The sequence below is a fragment of the Drosophila rhopaloa genome, unplaced genomic scaffold, assembly GCF_018152115.1.
Source record: "Drosophila rhopaloa isolate 14029-0021.01 unplaced genomic scaffold, ASM1815211v1 contig_3, whole genome shotgun sequence".
In the NCBI taxonomy this organism is placed as follows: Eukaryota; Metazoa; Arthropoda; class Insecta; order Diptera; family Drosophilidae; genus Drosophila; species Drosophila rhopaloa.
The window spans coordinates 2,227,129-2,249,113 of record NW_025335123.1 but is presented as its reverse complement, the minus strand read 5'-3'; the positions used below and the strand labels follow the sequence as shown (position 1 = coordinate 2,249,113).

At 37.5% G+C, this 21,985-nt stretch overlaps 1 protein-coding gene across 1 annotated transcript in view; it reads right to left on the bottom strand.

Moving 5' to 3' along the window:
* Positions 1 to 21,985, bottom strand: part of LOC108048306 (acetylcholine receptor subunit alpha-like) — a 124,648-nt gene that overhangs the window by 14,539 nt on the left and 88,124 nt on the right. The window contains 2 exon segments of the mRNA XM_044461092.1: positions 1,098 to 1,266; positions 17,769 to 17,884. Coding sequence (XP_044317027.1) covers positions 1,098 to 1,266; positions 17,769 to 17,884 — 285 coding nt within the window.

Genomic DNA, 21,985 nt, shown 5'->3' with positions numbered 1-21,985 from the left:
AAAGCAAACAGAACACTAAAAAAAAAAAAAAAAAATTAAAATCAAAACGAATAAAATGTTGAAATGCATTTTCATTTTCATTTGAGTGTGAAATTATTTTTTTTCTTTTTTAATTAAAAGCACATTTTGAGAGGATGGGCGGGGGGAGAGGGGGTGAGCTGGCAATAAATTATGGCAATTGGTTTAATGCAAAACAATCAGAATGGTGAAAAGTGCGGGGAAAAGGCAGCAGATGTGAACAAAGCAAATATAGCGGGGAAATGGGAAATTGCATATTCAAGCTAATGCATTTCAGCTGCGGATGAACTTGATTCTAATGGTTAATTTTACTATGAATAAATGCAATAACATGTGTATCATTAGCAAAAATCGAATGCCAGAAGATAAAGCTTTTAGAGAGCCGCACAGCCACTATTATGCGACTGATTTAATTAAACTTTAGCTCATTAATTGAACCCGTTTATCAGTCGAGCTACACAATAAAAACTCTTGCAGATAAATGGCAAAGAGTTCAACTTTTTTTTATAAATCCAATTAATTATTTTTTCACTTTTCTATAAAAACTTTAGCTATTAAATCATAAAATATATGATTATACCATTGTATTTGTTTATACTCTTAAAATTAAATATTTTATTTCAAAATCAACAATTATACTTAGTCAATATTTATTATAGTTTTTAGAAAACTTTCAGAAACACTTTGAACAAGAAGTCTTAAATTAAAAAAAAATAGTCTTAAATGATTTGGAAGTCTAAGATAAGTTCAGTATTGCAATATCTCGTATTAAGAAAATTAGTTTGGAATTAAAACTAGTAAGCCCAGTTGAAGCCCTCTTTAACTTTAAGATTTACCAAAGGATCTAGGGATTTTTTGAAACAACATAAATTACAATTATTTAATATTCTTAGTCGTCGAAATGTGAAACTTTACCATTCCTAAAAAAAGGGTTCAATAAAGGAGACCCACTTGTGAAAGACAACACCCGTTTACTATTATCTCCCGCCAAGAAAAAGCAGTTGGGAATTATAACTAGATGGGAATAGTGGGACCAGCCATATATAGTTTTCCCACCCCAGGGATCGGCGTGGACTCACCTTCTCGCCACTGTCCGATGGCAGGTAGAACACGAGGATGGTGAGGAAGCTGATGCCCATGCAGGGGATGATCAGGTTGACCGTGTAGAAGAGGGTCTTGCGGCGCATCGTGATGTTGAAGGTGATGTCCAGATATGGCTCATCGCAGCACGTATAGAACTTCTCGTTCCTGCAATATGAAATGAAAGGGGAAATCGAAGGATGAGCTGGGCAAATTGTTACGCAGCGCGTAAATATTTATTAAGGTTCATTCTGACTGCCAATGTTTATATTGATGGTGTTTTTGTGGAGTTGCCGTTGCTGCATCCGCAGTGTCGGCCACCCAAAACCTATATTTATTTACATAAACACACATATATCCCCAGATATATGGCTCTCCAATCACATAAATCATCGGCCGCATGATAAATATTGTAAAATGCTGAAAAAATATTGGCCTAACTGCTAACTGAGTGTCAAACTTGCTTTGTGTATTTTTGCGTAGCTGCGAATCGAAAGGGAGTGGCTTTAAAACATTGGAAAGTGCGGAAAGTAATTGTGATGTTCAATTGAGCAAAATTTAAGCAAGCTGTGGTGTCAAGGTGAAATTGAGTTTGAAACTCCACTAGTAACGTTTAATTTAATAAACTTTCAATAAAGCCCGATTTAAAAGAGTTCAAAAGCTTATTTAAACAAATTAAACTAAAATTAAAAATAATATTAATTGTTTTTAATTTTTAAAACATTTCATACGTCTCACTTAAAATATTGTATTTTTTAAAAATACTATTTATTAACAATGAAAAATATGATCCTAGTTTATCGCATTATTATTTTGTAGCTATCGTTTTTTTTATTTTATTATATGTATTTAATGTTTTTAATTGTGTTACCATTTTTATATACATTTTTGAAAGCAAAAAAAAATTGTTTATAAATGTTTCCATAAATTTTTGTTGTACATTTTTTAAAGTTTTAGAGCTTATGAATGTCTAGCCTTGCAAAATTGTTTCTTTTGAAGCAATCCAATTAGGAAGTTCAACTAAAAAATCGCTGCCACTTGAACTAACCCTCTGAAACTTTAATCCACTTGCGTTAATCAGTTCGACAGTCATTCAGTCTTTGAGCTTCTCTCATATTTTTGCCCCTTTTTCTTCCTCCGGACCAATGAATAATTTAAAAGTTAATAATCTTTGACAACCACTGCCCACCGAAAAAAAGAGGAATATAAAAAAATAATGAAGGAAAAGAAAGAGAATTTTTGTAAATTGAGTCGAGCGGACTTTTCGTTATGTTTTTGTTGTACCCCCCGTCGCACTTGAAAAACTCTTGGAACAGAAGCTGCCAGTCGAAGGACACGGAACAAAACAACAACAAAAATTTATAAACAACAAAAAATTCGTTACTGCTGGGAAAAAAAAGGGGTAACCAGTCCCCTCCCTCCCCACGAAACTTTTTGCTGTGCTATATGGCCGAGCCATCAATAATTCCGAGAGGCTTGCGGCTTCATTTTGAATAAGAAAATATTGTAAATAAATAATAAACAAGGCGAGGAGCGGGGGGGGGGGATAAAGCGTGGGAAAGGCATGGGGGGGAGGGGGTGGGAGGACACCGACAACGACAAGGACAACGGCAACGGCATCGACAAGGATGTGGCCGGCAGGCAACTAACTGTTTGTGGCAGTTGACTTCCCTCCAAATAGAAATGAAGTATGTGGCAATAGGCACACAAAACGGGGCGAAAGGCATTCCGAAATGGGAATGTGCGAGGGCCAGGGAATCCGGGATTGAAGGCCAACATCTTGTGGGTTAGTTTTGATGGCTGCAGCAATAAAATATAATTTGCCAAGGCAATTCCAAATGTCAGTCACTCAAAAGGGCCCAAGAAGAGGAAACGACATAGGAGGGTATAAAGCAAATTTATTGTTTAAAGGACGTTTTCATAAACAATAATAGTTTTTTTTAAGGAAGTTTAATTGCAATGGAAAGCTTTTTGATATTTTGTATTTACAATTTCAAAAAAAAAAAACCATTAAAAAACAATTCATTAAGGAGAGGATTTAAAATTATTGAAACTGTTCAGATCTGGAAAATAATTAAATGACAATAAATAAATATAAAAATAGAACAATACAATTAAAGAACGAAAATTAGAAGTTTAATTGGTTTATTATTATTATTGTACTTCAAACTAACAAATATTTATTAAACTTTATTTCTCACATAGCAAATATGATTGTCCATTAAAAGGACATTTAAATACGCCAAAACACAAGTGGCCGCAAAGCCCCCAGATCCAATATCCTTCAGCTCACTTGGCTTTGCCAAGTCCCCCGATCGAATGCGAAAAATGTAATATGGCTACAGATTAAGTCTGCTGAAGTGAGCTTTGGTCAACAGGGCATGGAGTGTCTGAATGCGGGGAATCCCCGCTCCACCGCCACATTACTCCTTAAAGATAAGTCCCGGCGGACAGGGACACACGAGTATTCTGACAGAGACACTGGCCCGACAAAAAAGAAAACAGAAAACTTGGAAGACCCTTAAGTCGGCAAATGGGGTGGGGTAGAGTGGGTGGTTTAGTACGTGTAAAGGTCAGTGTAATAAGCTCGGTGACTTGGTGGGTTCGGTTGGTTAGTTGGTTAGCAACCACGATGGGAAAACATACAATAAATCATAAAATAGGCAAGAAAAACACTCACACACACACAGATAGTAATAGAACACGCGTGCCTCCACACACACACACATACAGACACACGGCGCCGGGAGATGGCGCCACATAGGCAAAATCAGAGAAAGGAAGAAAAACGAAAAAAAGATCCAAATAGAGAAAAGACTAGAACACGAATAACAACAAATACCAGCTAAGACCAGCAAAACTTGAGTTTGATTTGACTCGATGGCACATGGCACTCACATATTTCCACACCCCCGACCATCCCTCCATTCCCCCAAACAACACATCCCTCTTCCTGAAATTCCGAAATGGGCAACAATTCATCAATGCGTTGGGCCACGCGGCGTATGCGTAATAAAGAGAAAGAAAAACAAGCAGAAATATGTTTAAAGCCATCTCAAAAGAGTCGAAGTCTAAAACACCCTGTGTGATTGTTACATCTTGTGACAATTTATGATATAACCAACCATTATTATTATGTTTGACCCACGCTGCGTATGTGTAATAATACGTATACGTAGCTGGTTTCATGGTTCAGAAATATTATTCATAAAAAATAATCATTTTATCTTATCTATCTTACAATTACAATTTGTTTGCTTGTTTTTTAAGCACCAATTTTGTATTTAGTATTTTTACTTTTCCCAGGAATTTTTCATTTGGAAGAGGTAAATGGCTTTAGCCCCACTTTTAAACTAATTTTGTTACTTTTTCTATGAATTTTTTAATGGAATATTTGAATTAACTTAATTTGCCGCCAAATTTATAAATCTGGAAAAGATGAAATGCAGTTTGAATATCGTTAAACATATTCTATGTGTCTGCAACACTTTGAATTGAAATAATATATTACGTTCGTTGCCAGCCAAAGCGAAAATGAATGGAAAGTGCTCAAAGCCAAAGGAAATCGAAAACAGCCAAAGTCAAACAAATTTTCCACTTTCCCTTTTTCTTTGCTTTTTGGTGCGCTTTGTGAATGATTTTCTAGTGAAACAGATTTAAAATCAAACGTTATTTAGATTTCCAACCGGCTTACCCTCCTCTGCGTTTGGGTCGCCAAAAAAAAAATTAAGTGAAATTCCAGCGAAATTGAATGTGTAACTCGGCACGTATTTGTGAAATAAGAGAGGTTTTCCCTTTTCGCAGGGACTGGGCTAACCGCACTAAAGTGACCGAAAATGGTCAAATCGCTGATTGACAACGGGGAATACCGAGGCGGATTGGAGGGAAACAGCTTGCTGATTGGAGTCAAAGAACAAACGCATAAATACGAAATGATTGGCAACATAAAAAGGAATCGAGGACATAAAGAAAGCGGAGGAGAGGAAAAGCACTACCCATTGCCACCTAGTTTGGTGGGAAATCGAGAAAGTCGGGGAAATTCGGCGGAGGATAGGTCTCAACGCTTGATTGATTTCAACAACTTTGAGCCAAAAGTTCTCTATGAGCTTTCGAGTGTTTTCCATTTCCCGATTTCTTGTTTTTCTTCTGCACGGTGAAAATTGTCGGAGAAATGTGATCAAAGACGGGAGATTTATTATTACAATTTTCATAAAGTGCATCTTATTAAAAATTGAGCATGCCAAAGGGCAAAACTTTATGCAAAATTTCTGTTTGACAGTCAATTCAGCTTAAAGCAAGAAAGACAAGCCGAAGTTTATATACTCTGGCAGCTGTGAAACAGTTTTAATATTCTTTATTTTATTTCTTAAAAATCAAGAATTGGCTTATTAAAAAATATTTCGATCGCTCCTATGGCAGCTATATGCTAGAGTTGTCCCATTTTTGAAGTTTCATTCAAATAGCTTAGAAACGGACAACAAACAGCTTTAGTTTACAATTTTTTTCCGTGCCTTCATCTCTCAGTTTTTATTCTTCCTTATGGAAATTCGAATTGATGCCAGCCAGAAATCACAGTAAGTAATAGAATCTTAATAACTAACATAAACACGCTTCGTTGCATGACTTGAAAAAATAAAGTGGTGGGGAAGGAGGGGAGGGGAGGGGAGGGGAGGGGTGGCCTCCCAGGATTGGATTGGCGAAGGTCCCCCGAGGCGTGGCAATTGAGGTGTGACCGCAAAACGAAAAAGGGAAATGGGAAATGGGAAAAAGGAGAAGACTCTCTGGAAAGTTTGCTAATTATGGTTTTAATCGATCTGTGATAAAGCAACTGAACGAGTCTAGGGAACGCCAAACCTCAAACACAACCGAAAATTGTGCCTGGTAATCAAGTCTCAGAAATTGGGAAAAGGTGAAGGGGGGGAAAGTTGTCGGGAAAAACAAGGGGAGATGGGCGGGGAGGGGAAGTGGGGGCTTTGCCTGGGCCTTCGTGGTGTATGTGCCCTGCGTGTTGATTTGATGTTGTAAGACCCATTGCGGCAATTAAAGAAAATACAACCCCCGGAGGAATGGAAGGGGGCAATACGAGCACGACAACGAAAGACAACTCAATAAGCGGATACAAAAAGATGAAGGCAAGGCAAAGAAATTGTGCAAACAATGGGTTTATTTGAGACCAGATTTAAGACTTTAATGGTAAAGAGTTAATTGGAATATATTTCATGGTAAAGATCTTAAAGTGTAATGGAGAACGTATTCTTAATTGGTAAATATATAGTAAGTATAAAGTATTCAATATAGGTGAATATATAATAAGGTGAACAGTAATTAATTGAAGTTATTGAGTACCCTAATTTAAAATTCAAATAAACAAGCCCCTTAGACTTTAGATAGCCAATTAAATAATAGCGATTGAAAATCAGAAAAATATAAAACTATTAAGTTAAGGTTAAGATAAGTTAATATTGCTCTAAGAATTCAAAATTCGAGGATGCAATTTAAAATGCACCATTTAACAGTATTGGAAAACAAAAAGGGATATAAAAACACTGAAATCAAAGGAGTGGCCATAAAGGATAAAGTAAAAAAAAAAGCCAACAGGACACTTTCTTGTGCTATGTCTTAATCTCCGATATTCTCCAGCATCGCACGGCACTTTCCCGATGCAAAACTATAAACTGCAAATTACCAGCCCTGCGCAGACTATCATTATTTTCCCAATCGGATCGGAGGAAAAAAGGGTTTTGATCGGGAATAAGCTGGGTTAATTTTATGGGCCTGTGATTGCCCCGACTTTCGATTTCGCCCCATTGTCTCAGCATCCCTCTGCTCAACCACCCAACCCCCCACCCCGCCCACCTGTCCACCTGTCCACCTGTCTGTCAATCAATGCCTGATTGTCTGCCGCTCCCTTCTCTTTTGGGCAACTACCAAAACCTCCAACCCCCCCTCCCCCTACCATCAGCACCCTATTTTCCCACCTGCACGTGCTGCGGCCTGCCACGCCCCCCCTGCGCCCCCAGTTAATTTAACTGTCGATGCGCATTAAAACTGAATCCTGTCGGAGGCTCTGCACAAGTTTTTGGAAGGGTGGTGCGGGGGTGCGGGGGCAAGAGGTGCTGGGCTTCATGGGAAAATTGCTCTACGTGCTGTGAATTGTGTTGCAGCATTTTAGGCGCAGCAGCAGCCTGCAGACAATAAAAGCTGCCGAGGGAGTAAGTCAAAGGGGGATTTTAGGTGAGGGGTGGTGAGGGGCAGTAAGGTGCTGAAAATGGGGCGTGGCTGGAAGGTTTAGAGAGACTCGCAGCCGGCGGCCGCTTTTGTGAGTGTGTCACGCACTTGTGGCATAATTTACTGCCAATGCCACGCCAAATAAGCCAACGAACTCCCACACACCTACACTTTAACACACTTCCACGCACACACACTCACACTCACACACACACGCACACACACACTTATGTACAGGCCAACAAACAAACACATAACTGGTGCTGTCAACTTTTTAATTCCCGTCAATGACTTGAGCCCCGTTTTCAGTGGTTTCAGCTCTCAGCTGGCAGAAGGTCTTAACATGCCGTTGATACCCTGCCCATGGGGCATTATAACTTGCCTAGCTACTTTGTCACGCTCGTAAAACTCAGGTGCTTAGTGCTCGATAATTGAACAGAACTCGTATTAAATGAAACAAATGTGCCAGCAGAATTGGCATATGCCACAGAGCTCAGCTTAACTCTATGTTTCATTGCACCTAATTTACTATTTATTAACCCATTATTTTTTTTAGCAGTACAGAAAAGAGTTCATATCCTCTGCCAGGGTATTTTCTTTTACTTCTCATGTTTTTTTACCGGCTTTGTTATTTATTTACTGCTCACTGTAGTTCAGCCTTGTCATTTCCGTCTGTCACGTGCCGCTTATGAAATATGGTGGATGGGGGAGGGGGTGTCGTGGGCTGTTTTTTATCAGCAGGAGGTCAAAGGGCAAACGAATAAAACTGTTCGAGCCCTGCCTTCTTCAAAAATGTATGGGTACTATCAGAATAAAAATGTTCTTAAAATAACTTCTCTGCTCGCTCACGCATTTCTAAGAAAGTTTTGTTGGCAAACATTTCTGTCTTATATATTAATCATTTTTAATTACACTAATATTAACACTACAGGGTAACAAACTAATTTTAAACAAGAAAGGAAAGCTAACTTCGGACGGAGCCGAAGTTGATATACCCTTGCAGAATATTTTGTAAATTATATTCTTCAAAATTATTCATTTGATGCATTCTTAATACTCATAAAAAGTCCCAATTTCCTAATTTTAAAAACACCAAAGTTATGGCATTTTCAATCGTTCAGTTATATGACAGCTATAAGATATAGTCGGCCGATCATTATGAAATTTTGTATGTCGGATTGATTGGCCAAAAATAAAACCCATAGAAAATCCCAACTTCTTAACTTTACAAACACCAAAGTTATGGCACTTCCGATCAATCAGTTAAATGGCGGCTATAGGATATAGTCGTCTGATCCTTATGAAATTCGGTATGTCGGATTGATTGGCCAAAAATAAAACCCATAGAAAATCCCAACTTCTTAACTTTACAAACACCAAAGTTATGGCTTTTCCGATCGTTCAGTTATATGGCAGCTATATGATATAGTCGCCCGATTCGGCTCGTTCCGACTTATATACTACCTGCAATAGAAAAACAACTTTTGGGAAAGTTTCAAGCAGATAGCTTTAAAACTGAGGGACTAGTTTGCGTAGAAACGGACGGACGGACAGACGGACGGACAGACGGACAGACGGACAGACGGACATGGCTAGATCGACTCTCGTGGTGATGCTGATCAAGAATATATATACTTTATAGGGTCGGAAATGTCTCCTTCACTGCGTTGCAAACTTTTGACTGAAATTATAATACCCTCTGCAAGGGTATAAAAAGAATAAGTGTGTGTGTGGAAAAAATGTAAAGAAAAGAGAACAAGGAGTAAAAAAAGAAAATGAAGAGCATGAGGAGCGAACTTCTGCCACTGATTTATTGACCATTTCTTGCCTCACACGCAACTTCAAAATAGTTCAAGGGAATTCGCTTTTCTCTTCCATTTTCCACAGATCACACCCCCGCAACCCATTTAACGCCCATCCAATACCCATACACCTGAAGAGTTTAGGGCTTTTTGCCCTCAATTTCGGTCGGGTTTGGGAGAACGGTGGGATACATAAACAACACTTTCACGACATCCACGGACAATCTCCACGCTTTCCACCTTACCACCTTCCCCGAGATTCCCAACAAAAAAATCCCCGCATTTATCCGCTGGCTCGTAACACTCATATAAAAATGAAATTACTTTGGAGATGGGAGTCGCGACTTGTTTGTTTGTTTATATGTTTATATGCCCTTGCAGTTATTACAAAACGACTATATTTCGATTTCTATACCTGCATATATTACTAAAAACAATGCTATGTCGATTTTGGGCTGCATTTTGCCATCGTTTCTATGGCAGCTATATGATATTGTTGTCCGATTTTAGCAAAAATAAAAGTGTAATTCTGATATAGTATATAATTAGGAATATTTTGATAAATGGAAAATGAACAAAATAATTTTTTTATTGATTTTCCTATGGGAGCTATAGATATAGATGTCCGTATATTTATTTATTACGAAATCCAAAATAACAACAACAAACGAGGACGGAAGCTAACTTCGGCAAGCCGAAGTTTTAATACCCTTGCAGACTTTGCCGAAATTGCTAAAAGTGAAAAAGTAGCGAAAGGAATAAGGTATACATAAGTAAACTAGATTTGCATCGTTTCAAGTTAATTGCTTTTATACTGCAAAAATGTCATATACAAATAGAAAAAAAGGGATACTTTCGCAGCCTTAAACAATTTTTCCTATCTCCTTTAAGATATAGACTTCCGAGCGGCAAGCGCTTTTACCCTAATCAAGATATGCGTAAATAAATAAGAATTTGAAAAATTTATGTTAGTAGCTTACACACTGCGCGAAATATTCTGATAATCATCAAATTTGGACCGATTTCACCCTATTGTTCCTATGGGGGCTATAGGATATAGACGTCCGATCGGCACGCGCCTTCACCTTGATCAATGTATGCATAAAAAAATACAATTTGGAAAGATTCATGTCAATAGCTTGTATACTGCGTGAAATATCCTAAAAATCATTCAATTTTAACCGATTTTACCCTTTTGTTCCTATGGGAGCTATAGGATATAGACGTCCGATCGCCACGCGCTTTTACCCTGATCAAGGTATGCATAAAAAAATACGATTTGTAAAGATTAATGTCAATAGCTTTTACACTGCGCAAAATATCATAAATTCTTGCAAGATATATCCAATTGTTCCTATGGGAGCTATAAGATATAGACATCCGATCGGGGCGGTTTTCAAACTTGATCTGCGTACACTTGTTTTAGGACGAGTGTGAAAGTTTCAGATCGCTAGCTTTTAAACTGAGCTCGCAAACGGTATTGAAACAGACGGACAGACGGACAGACGGACATGGCTATATCGACTCCCCTATTGATCCTGATCAAGAATATATATACTTTATAGGGTCGGAAACGTCTCCTTCACTGCGTTACAAACTTCTGACCAAAATTATAATACCCTCTGCAAGGGTATAAAAAAGATTAGCTATACGTAATTAATTTAATTTTTAAATAGCGGATGTAGTATGTACTTGTCTGATTGGCAGCAACTTTTACCCTGAGCAAGGTGTACATAAATAAATTAGATAAATTGCATAGTTTCATGCCAATAGCTTTTATACTGCAAAATTGTCATATACAAATAGGGAAAAAAGGGATATTTTCGCAGCCTTTAACAATTTTTCCTACGGAAGCTATACGATATAGACGTCCAATCGGCAAGCGCTTTTACCCTGATCAAGGTATGCGTAAATAAATAAGACTTGGAAAAATGTATGTCAATAGCTTATACACTGCGCGAAATATTCTAAAAACATGAAATTTTGACCGATTTCACCGTATTGTTCCTATGGGAGCTATAGGATATAGACGTCCGATCAGCACGCGCTTTTACCTTGATGAAGGAATGCATAAAAAAATACGATTTGAAAAAATGTACAGCAATAGCTTTTACACATCGCGAAATATTCTGAAAAACATCAAATTTGGACCGATTTTACCCTATTGTTCCTATGGGAGCTATAGGATATAGACGTCCGATCGTCACGCGCTTTTACCCTGATCAAGGTACGCATAAAAAAATAAGATTTGGAAAGATTTATGTCAATAGCTTTTACATTGCGCGAAATATCCTAAAAATCATTAAATTTTAACCGATTTTACCCTATTGTTCCTATGGGAGCTATAGGATATAGACGTCCGATCGCCACGCGCTTTTACCCTGATCAAGGTATGCGTAAAAAAATACGATTTGTAAAGATTAATGTCAATAGCTTTTATACTGCGCAAAATATCATAAATTCTTGCAAGATATATCCAATTGTTCCTATGGGAGCTATAGGATATAGACGTCCGATCGGGGCGATTTTTAAACTTGATCTGCGTACACTTGTTTTAGGACGAGTGTGAAAGTTTCAGATCGCTAGCTTTTAAACTGAGCTCGCAAACGGTATTGAAACAGACGGACAGACGGACAGACGGACATGGCTATATCGACTCCCCTATTGATCCTGATCAAGAATATATATACTTTATGGGGTCGGAAACGTCTCCTTCACTGCGTTACAAACTTCTGACCAAAATTATAATACCCTCTGCAAGGGTATAACAAGAACGTTATACATTTTTTTGTCCGATTGTTCCTACGGGAGCTATATGATATAGTCGTCCGATCTGGCGCATTCCGACTTATATACTATATACTGTAATAGAAAGACAACTTTTGGGAAAGTTTCGAGCAGATAGCTTTAAAACTAAGGGACTAGTTTGCGTAGAAACGGACGGACGGACAGACGGACATGGCCAGATCGACTCTCCTAGTAATGCTGATCAAGAATATATATACTTTATAGGGTCGGAAATGTCTCCTTCACTGCATTGCAAACTTTTGACTGAAATTATAATACCCTCTGCAAGGGTATAATAAACAAATAGATATAAGAAACTATTTTATTAAACATTTAAGCAAATACTGATATGGAAAAAAGAGAAAATTAAATAATTCGGGTAAAATTGCACTTGGATTATACTTTGCAGTTATTAAATCCCGATTATTATTTAAAGTTATATTTTGTATTGATTTCATTTATTTTAATACGTTTAATAATTAATTACGTTATGCTATACATATATAAAACAAACAATACTGACACTTAAATTAAAATGAAATGTATATTATTATATTGTTTATTATAATTATTATATATTAAATATTATAATTATTATATATTATATATTATTAAATTACATTTTCCTGAGCAGCTTTTATACTATGTTTTGGGCAATTGGAATTTGTAAATCAAATGAAAATTATTAAATAGCAACGAATCTCTAAGCCTTTCATATTTGGGAGTCATGTGTCATGCTGTAAAGGGAGGATGAAGTAGCTTTGCCGGTTTTAAATGGGATCACCAGTTAGCATACATTTTGGAATCCGGTGACAATGGTTGGATGGATTCGCTGTGGCTATAACACCAGCCCAGCATAAATGAACCGGAACTGGAGTGGAACTGGAACATTAGCTCGTGTTGCAAGAACCGGCAACCCTGTTGCAGGTTACATTCTACAAAGGGTATAACGCTTTGTATTCCCACTAATTAGTTTCATATTCATTGGTAGTTTTGTTTCTGCTAAATTTTAAGAACGTTAAAAAGTGATATAAAAAATGTTCTGTTTTACTTAAAAAAATTATATAAAAAATGTTCTGTTTTATTGCCAGTTTATTTCAGGAAAATAGCAGTAGAATCTATATATTTAACAAATTTGGGAAACTTTTTTTTTTTTTCCATAAAGATAAATTATTAATTATTTTCAAAATAGACGCAGATGTCAGCAAATATCCCCTTTAGTCCCACAGTCATTTCAAACTCAAACATTTAAGATAGATACAATAGATTTTATTCAAACATGGGCCAGCTGTTGCCAAACGATGGATGAAAACAACATGTAACGAATAATTAGAGGCGAACAATTCGGGTTGAGTTCGACAGCCCCAATCTAGCGATTCTCCATTCTTCGGAGATTCCAGCTAAGCACACAGATGAAGCTGATGTCACGGGGATTCTCGGGTGGGATTTGGCTGCATTTTGGTGATGTTTTGAGTTTTTGGGTATAAAAGGGGCTTGGCGTAGACTGAATCGACATCAGTTTCGATTGGAGCCAAAGTCTGAGAATGCGTGCCTACATTGCAATTACCCTTCTGGGCCTTGTGGCAGTGGGCGTGGCCCAAGGAAGTGGCGGAGGACGCAGAGGACGCGGAGGACGCGGCGGTTCATTGTCAAATGGCCTTAAATTGGTTAAAGGAGTAGCTGACGAAGTCGTAGACATTGTTTTCGAACCAATTGAGGATGCCGTAGACGATGTCCGTATTGGCGGTCTTGGTGGTCCTGGTGGTCCTGGCGGTGCTGATGATGATGATGATGATCTTGACCACTTTAGATGGAATCCTTTCCCACATATCCCACGTAGCCGTAAACCTTTCTTCCCCATCGTGGAGAATAGTTTGCCTACCAGAACCACCGACAGCAGCTCCACTGATAGCTCCACCGGCTCCTCCACTGATGAGTGCACTGATATCCCGACTGATGGCTACACTGGTGTGTGGTGATCGTTCCACTGATAACTCTACCGACACCACCACCGATTCGGGAGAGATTTAAAGAGCAAATTTGTCGATTTGTAGAGCATTCAAAATTACCAAGAAATGGATATTCAAAATAAATTAAGTATAATAAATTTGGCACATTTAAAACTCTTTGTTTGAATGGACTTTTTCTCAGATAATTAGTACTGAATGGTTATGATTTTAATTTATGTAATTAAATGTGATCGCTAGCCAAGATAATGTTACAAATACTTAAGTGGTATTGTAGTGCGCTTGGTCTATCCTAAAAGTAAACCCTGTGTCAGGATAACTTTCTAACTCTGCATATAAAGAAGCCCAGATCTTAACTATCTGATTTATCCCATACTCCAATAGATCTTTCTAACGCACACGCACGACATACAGTGAGAAGTAAAAATATTTAAAAATTTGATTCACTGTCAATACGTACAGTTTTGAATTACGGGTGGATTTTGGGTGCCAGTTAAATGTATTTAATATTCTTTACAACTAAAATTGCACGAGTACCTAAATACGCTCTGTTATTTTTAGGCCCCCAGTTCCACCATAAGGTTAAAGCCCTTTAAGCTACCAAGGGTATATATCCCTTGAAGCTATTACCAAACTACTACATTTCGATTTTATGCCTATATCACTAAAAACAATGAAGATATGTCGATTTTTCCCTGCATTTTGCTACTATATCTCAAAGAAATAATTTGACAAATAGAAGAACAAAAAAATGAAATCTAAAATTTAACTTTTTTTATACCCTTGCAGAGGGTATTATAATTTTGGTCAGAAGTTTGTAACGCAGTGAAGGAGACGTTTCCGACCCCATAAAGTATATATATTCTTGATCAGGATCAATAGGGGAGTCGATATAGCCATGTCCGTCTGTCCGTCTGTCCGTCTGTCCGTCTGTCCGTCTGTTTCAATACCGTTTGCGAGCTCAGTTTAAAAGCTAGCGATCTGAAACTTTCACAATCGTCCTAAAACATGTGTACGCAGATCAAGTTTGAAAATCGCCCCGATCGAACGTCTATATCCTATAGCTCCCATAGGAACAATTGGATATATCTTGCAAGAATTTATGATATTTCGCACAGTGTAAAAGCTATTGACATTAATCTTTACAAATCGTATTTTTTTATGCATACCTTGATCAGGGTAAAAGCGCGTGGCGATCGGACGTCTATATCCTATAGCTCCCATAGGAACAATAGGGTAAAATCGGTTAAAATTTTATGATTTTTAGGATATTTCGCGCAGTGTAAAAGCTATTGACATGAATCTTTCCAAATCGTATTTTTTTATGCGTACCTTGATCAGGGTAAAAGCGCGTGACGATCGGACGTCTATATCCTATAGCTCCCATAGGAACAATAGGGTGAAATCGGTACAAATTTGATGATTATCAGAATATTTCGCGAAGTGTGTAAGCTACTATCATAAATTTTTCCAATTCTTATTTATTTACGCATATCTTGATTAGGGTAAAAGCGCTTGCCGCTCGGAAGTCTATATCTTAAAGGAGATAGGAAAAATTAATTAATTAATTTTAAGGCTGCGAAAGTATCCCTTTTTTTCTATTTGTATATGACATTTTTGCAGTATAAAAGCAATTAACTTGAAACGATGCAAATCTAGTTTACTTATGTATACCTTATTCCTTTCACTACTTTTTCACTTTTAGCAATTTCGGCAAAGTCTGCAAGGGTATTAAAACTTCGGCTTGCCGAAGTTAGCTTCCGTCCTCGTTTTACATTTTCTTATGTGAGCTAATAGTTATAGTAATAGTAGTAACAGTAATAATATTGAAGTAAAATAAAAAAAAACTGGCAAAATACTTTTCATAAGGTACCATCATGATTTTTTCAATTCAACGAGGTACGACTTTATAACATCCGACCACTAATTCCCAGGGTTTTGATTAAAAAACTGAAAAATAGATCTGATTTTACCATCATGACTTTTTTGCGAATAAAAATATTTTTACCACTTGGAAATAAGACGCAACGCCTAAGGAATGGCTTTACAAAACTATCGATTCTTGCTGGATATGGAAACATTTTTTTTGTCCAATTTTTCCATTTTTTGTAAGTGGTTACGTCAGGATTGTTCGAAAACCTTTTCAAAAATAAATATTTTTAGTAGTTTTTAGTCAGTTGGGAAATTTAATGATACGAGGCATAACATTTCAAATTGTGGGCAATATTTTATTGCATTAAAAGTGGTAGGTAAAAGTAGTAGGTAAAAATTTAAGAAAAAATAAACCAATTCAGTTTATTATTTTTCTAAAGAAAGTGCTATTCAATAAATAGCAATATATCCACTAATAATTAAATTAGTTAGCTGAAGTAAATAAGAGGAAAAATATATAAATTCGAGACAAAACCAAGCAAGATCAAAGTAAAAATCCAAGAAATTCGAGCAACCAAATTAACTTGATGAAAAGTATTTTCAAACTGAATTTTCTCAGTTCATCTAGCACGTGTCATCAACTAATTAATAGCACTCAACAGTATTGCCACCCCGCTCTGAGCACCCCGTTTTGCCACGCCCCCATTCAACCCCCTTCAACCCATGGCCGCCCATAAACTCACCTGCCGGCTTCCAACAATCCCAAGATTCCAAACAAAGTTGCGCTAAGTGAAACAAAAATTTCTTGTTGCCTTTTGTCTGGGGCTTAATGCATTAAAGACGAGGTTCTGGTGGAGCAACTGCCCCCTATATAGCCCCTCCCGCTCGCTCCTATGGTGTGCACACAAGCGTGCCGTCCCCCTCGCTCCAGAAGGGGCGTGGCAATTAAACAACCGCCTTCCGAGCCATGGAAACAAATTTAGGCAGCTTTTACTTTCCAAGGCAGTGAAAAAGTCACACATTCGTCTACAGTTGGGGTCAAAAAAATAGATGGCAGAAGCGAATTGCTCACTACAGCCTATTTTTTCTTTTTTAATGTTGTCTTGCAATTAGAAAAAATTTAAAGCCCAGGAAAGGTGAGCCATGAGCCTGCAGGGATTTTTGGTTAAATATTTAATCAAGAAAACCTCGAGCCTAAGCATCCCATTAACTTTTAGCGATCTAGTTCTTTTTTAATTCATAAATATATAAAAATTACAAACTTTATTGGGCTTTTTTATTAAACTTTATCACCGATTTGTATTATAATTTAAATATTTATCAATGTCTTTGACTTAGACAATATTTTAAAAGTCATTGTTATATCGAAAAATTATATAATTTATTGGAGTATATTTTTTTTAAGGTGCCAGCCTTTCCCACTTATTCAAAACTATTAATCTGACCGCTGCTGTACGCACACATATGCCTGACCAGACGGGCAGAAGAAAGAAACATAAGAAGCCAGGCCTTCTATTTATTTATATGTATAATTTTGTTTTGTTTTTTTCCTTTGGCAGTTACTTTTGCCAAAGTTTTTTAATTTAAAAACTTCAAGGGAAAAATGGGTGCGGAGTGGGGGGGCTGGGGGGTGAAGAAGGGAGGTGTAAAGTGTAAATAGGCACCGGGTCCACACTCACACTCTCAGTCACGCCCACGCCCAAAGATCATCATCAGCATCGACAACTCTGGTCATACGCCGACTCTTTCTACCGGCATATATCTGTCTCTCTCAGTTGCATCCTTGACCTATGTATGTGTGTGTGTGCGTTCTGACATCCTGAAAGATTTGTGTTTGTGTTTTGTGACAGCGTCCAAGTCCAAAGCTTCCAAGGAACTTGCCAAAGGAGTTTCTGCCAAAAATAATTGTTGTTGCCGCTGTCTTGGTGGGTGGCCATTGGATGGGTGGCTACCCTGGTCATGGGGGGGGTGTGGGGGGTTTATAGTTTCAATTGGGTGGCTGGCTGGCACTTACCGCACTGCAGGAACTTCGAGGATATCCCATTCGACGGACGTGTAGAACTCGGACAGATCCACGCCCACCTCCACGACGTTGGTGCCGTTCAGCTCGTCGATGTGCCGCAGATCCACCTGAAAGTGGACGCAAAGTGGTTAGTTTCCAGCTACTCGTGCACTGCGCAAAAATCTTGTTTTTCTTGAAAATACACAGCATTAGAAATATTTACAGGTCTTAATAAATTAAAAATCAGTGGTTTCTTCTTTATTACCATTTAAACATTGGAAGAGGTACCAAATCAATTTTATTCTTTTTTAAACGCTGTCTTAGAAGCATTTTATTTATTTATGTGTTTGCCTAAATAATTCAAGGCATGACAAGTTTGGGAACTCATAAATAATTATGCAAGTGACCACCCTCAACTTAAATAATTCCTTGCCTTTTTTGTTGTTTTAAACTGCCTTGAGACATCTTATGAAGTTAAAGGAGAACATATAATATGCATAATATAAGTTTCAGGCAAAGTAGTAATGAAAGTTAGTTAACAAGTTAGAAGTTAAAATTGTACACTACATTTTCGGAATAAAATGTATATTTTCACCTTTTCAAGACCGTACATAATTGTCTCCTTTTAGTCTTTAAACCCAAAAAATTTAAAACTTCAAATAACATTTTTATGTAATAGAGTCAAACAGATTTACAATTTTTGGTATAAGATATTTAGGGAATTTCAAACTGAATGGAATTTTTGGGTGAAAAGGTGGCAGAAGTTTAGGGTTTGGATAATTCTCAGCTTGAGTTTTCTCCCAGTTGCCAGTGATTAGACAAATACTGCGATGTGCTGACAGAGAACATAATTGGACTGAGCTCTCTTCGCCAGATGTCTCTGTTTTGGCCCTCGACTGCTCTTACTCCCAGCATTCAGGCATCCAGGCATCCAGGCATCCCGACTATCCTGACTAGTCCTGATTCGTCCTGGACTGCCATTCCAATTTGATTGTCAAAGTCAGTGGCAGCATCCTCGAAGCTGGGAGCCTGGCTGACGCAGAAAGGGATCCAAGGATTCGATTATCCGGAGCAGAGCGGGTGGCCAGGTGGAGAAGTGTTGGCTGCATCGGTGCCGAAATGGACAAACATGCGAAGGCCGCACTTCAATTTCAGTGTTCAGTTTTGCTTAGTTCGGCACGAGTGCAGCTGACAGGACATGGACATGGACATGGACATGGATGCAGGATGCAGGACGTAGGACGTAGAACCTGCCACAGGACACCACCTGACCCACAAATAGGTGCGCCGGTGGCAGCATTCCTTCGACTTCCACTTCCACTTCGCCTTTATCTACTAGCAAATGCGAATGTCCGAGGTCGAACAGTTGTGGATAAAGTATTTGACATGCGATTGCAACTATCTATCGCACTTGATTTTTGGCTTTTAATTTTCGGCTGGATTTTCATTGGATTCCTGGCAAGTCTGTTCCAGGATTTAACAAATTGAATCTATGATTGATATGAATGCATTGAAAATTGTAACAAATTTTAATATTCAATTTTCGACGTTTCCAACGATGAATTCTTTGTAAGAGCCAAAAATCAAGGTATTCTTGAATAACAAATTTGATCAAATTTCTTTTAAAAAAATATTGAAAAAATCGATTAAATTAGAAATTTTTGATGCTGAGCATTTGGTTATTCGAAGTGAATGCAATATATCAACTTATGAAGTTAAACATTAATTTTTTTGTAGAATTTTTAACAATTAATTTTCTGTTTTATAATATTGTAATATTTTATTACATCGTGGAAAGAAGTGTCTTGAAAGTTTCTCGTCTGAGCTAAATTTATCATAGCAATATTATTTGTTATGCATAAATCCTTCAAAAGTGCCGGGGAAAAGTATTTGGAAATGAACTCTTAACGCTTTCCCACTCAATTTCAATTCCTGTTCTCCCTTCTTGTTTCCCAAAGCCTTTTCACAACTGCAATATCTAGTTTTTCCCCAGCTTGCTCAGCTTTTCTATGTGCACTTGCTGTTTGAATATTAACCCGGAAGTGCATTCATCCCATCAGCAATTTTTAATTCCTTCCTTTCTTCGTCTGAATTTCCTAAAGCATTTTGTCTGCCAACTTACGCCTCAATGGCTTTCAATGGCGCCCACGACGAGGGGTCAAAGGTGAAAGGGGGCGACTGCAGGTGGCATTTTTGGGAAAGCGTGAAATTTGAAAAGTGACGCTAATACGATTTCTCGTTTCCATGTTCACTCTGTCTCTCTCTGCTTAGTTCTGCCCTTCTGGTTAGCTGCACTTGAAAAAATACTCATAAAGATTGCATAAAACAATTACCTTCCTCTTTTTTTAATTTATAAAAATTGACAATACATATTATATGTTCGGAAAGGACTTGTTTAATAATGTATAAATTTGCTAAAAATTCTGATAAATAATTTTAAATACCTTGTACATTTAACAAAGAGTTAATAGTCTTGCTTTATTGGTACTTTGAGAAATCAAATCGTTATGGTAAATGGTTTAAATAAAAAACTCTTTTTTTTAATGTGTAATTTTCAAAAAATGTGTTCCTGTTAACAATTTTAGCAAAGTTGGAACTTTATTCTTACATTTTATACGTGTTCCTTCCGCTTTATTCTCTCTTTTTGTCGAGATTGCTGGAAACTGTGTGTGTTCGTATCCCGTGCAAAATCAAGTGTGAAAATTGAGCCTATGAACTTGCCCTTGCCTTTTGTTCGCTCCGTTCAGACTCCACAATTTTCCCCCCTTTCCTCGATCCTACCCGCTTCTCACCACTTTGCCCCCAAGTTTTTCTCATTGACACGAAATTAGGAAATCGACGCTGGCTGAACATGAATGAAAAACAGGCTGCGAAGATGCAGCTGTGGCGCAAGTTGGGCAAAGGGAAAATAATCAGACAGGATGTGGCTTCCCCAGGACCTCGCCAGGTGCAATGGAATCCTGGCGCCTGGAATTGCCGATGCGGAAATTGTTATTTTAAGTGGTAGCGGAAATTTAACTACAAGGAAGTGATGATTTAATGAAATATTTCCGCTGTCGAGCGGAGTGATGCCACCGGCAGGCGACGAGGAACTAAAACTGAGAGTGGAGGCCAGTCCCTCGGAGACTACATTAATAATTCACTGCTACTATGTAGGATATTGCCCATTTTGCGGTTGATTTATGCGTAAAGTTGAGCACAACACGCCACAATTCGCACCACAAAATATGATGACACTCAAATAAAATACGTCAGCAAATGAAGCTTTGTAACAGCTTTGTAAACATTGATATAAATGTGTTCCTTTTAATGACTAAAATTTACTTCTTAAAATACATTTGATGGATTTTGTTGGGGATAATATCGAATTGTTTAAATCATTGTATTTCTATATTACATTATTTTTATTTTATAAAATAAAAATGTTGCTATTTGAAATCTACCTAATACGAAAAATTAAATGCTGAATAATAATATAGAAATTGTTAATTTAAACAATTAAACTCAAAACGAAAATTAAAGTAAATTTAATTTACATCTCCTGATAACTCAACTCCAATTCCTGATTTCTCTCGGTGTATGTGACACCCACACCTGTGCATTTAAGACAATGTTGCCCCGCCTCGCTCTTCACTTCCCCGCCCCTCAATTCGCTTCGTGTCAAATGCTTGTTAGCGCCTTGCCTTTTTAATAGTAAATGAGCATTTAGCTTTTTACCAAATTAGTCAACTGTCTGCGTGTGTGTGTGTGTCTGTGTGGAGGTGTGGAGGTGTAATTGCACATGTGTTGGCCAGAAAGAGACGGAACAGGCAAGAGAAAGTACATACAATTTTGCTAATTGTGTCGACATTTTGAATAAGGCAGCCAGTCAAGTCTGCCTTAGATAAATGACTTTATCTGCTCTGCTAATTGAGTGATTGAAACGAAATACTTGAATTTCAGTAGGCCTTTAAGTTCTCGATATTCTTCGAAACAATATCCAACGGCAAGAGAATACATTATTCACACAAAGTTATAAGGTGCCTAATTTAATATTAGATAGCCAACTTATGTGATAAGTTTTAAACTAGTTTAATTTTACCCCGATTATAAATCTTCTATTTGGCAAAGTAGATACATTAAAATGTGTATTTATAATTATAAAATCAACTCTTTCATCCTACTTAAATATAGTATATATAAACTTTGGTAAGACATCCTGAAAAGACCTAAGCCCATTTCTGGCTTAA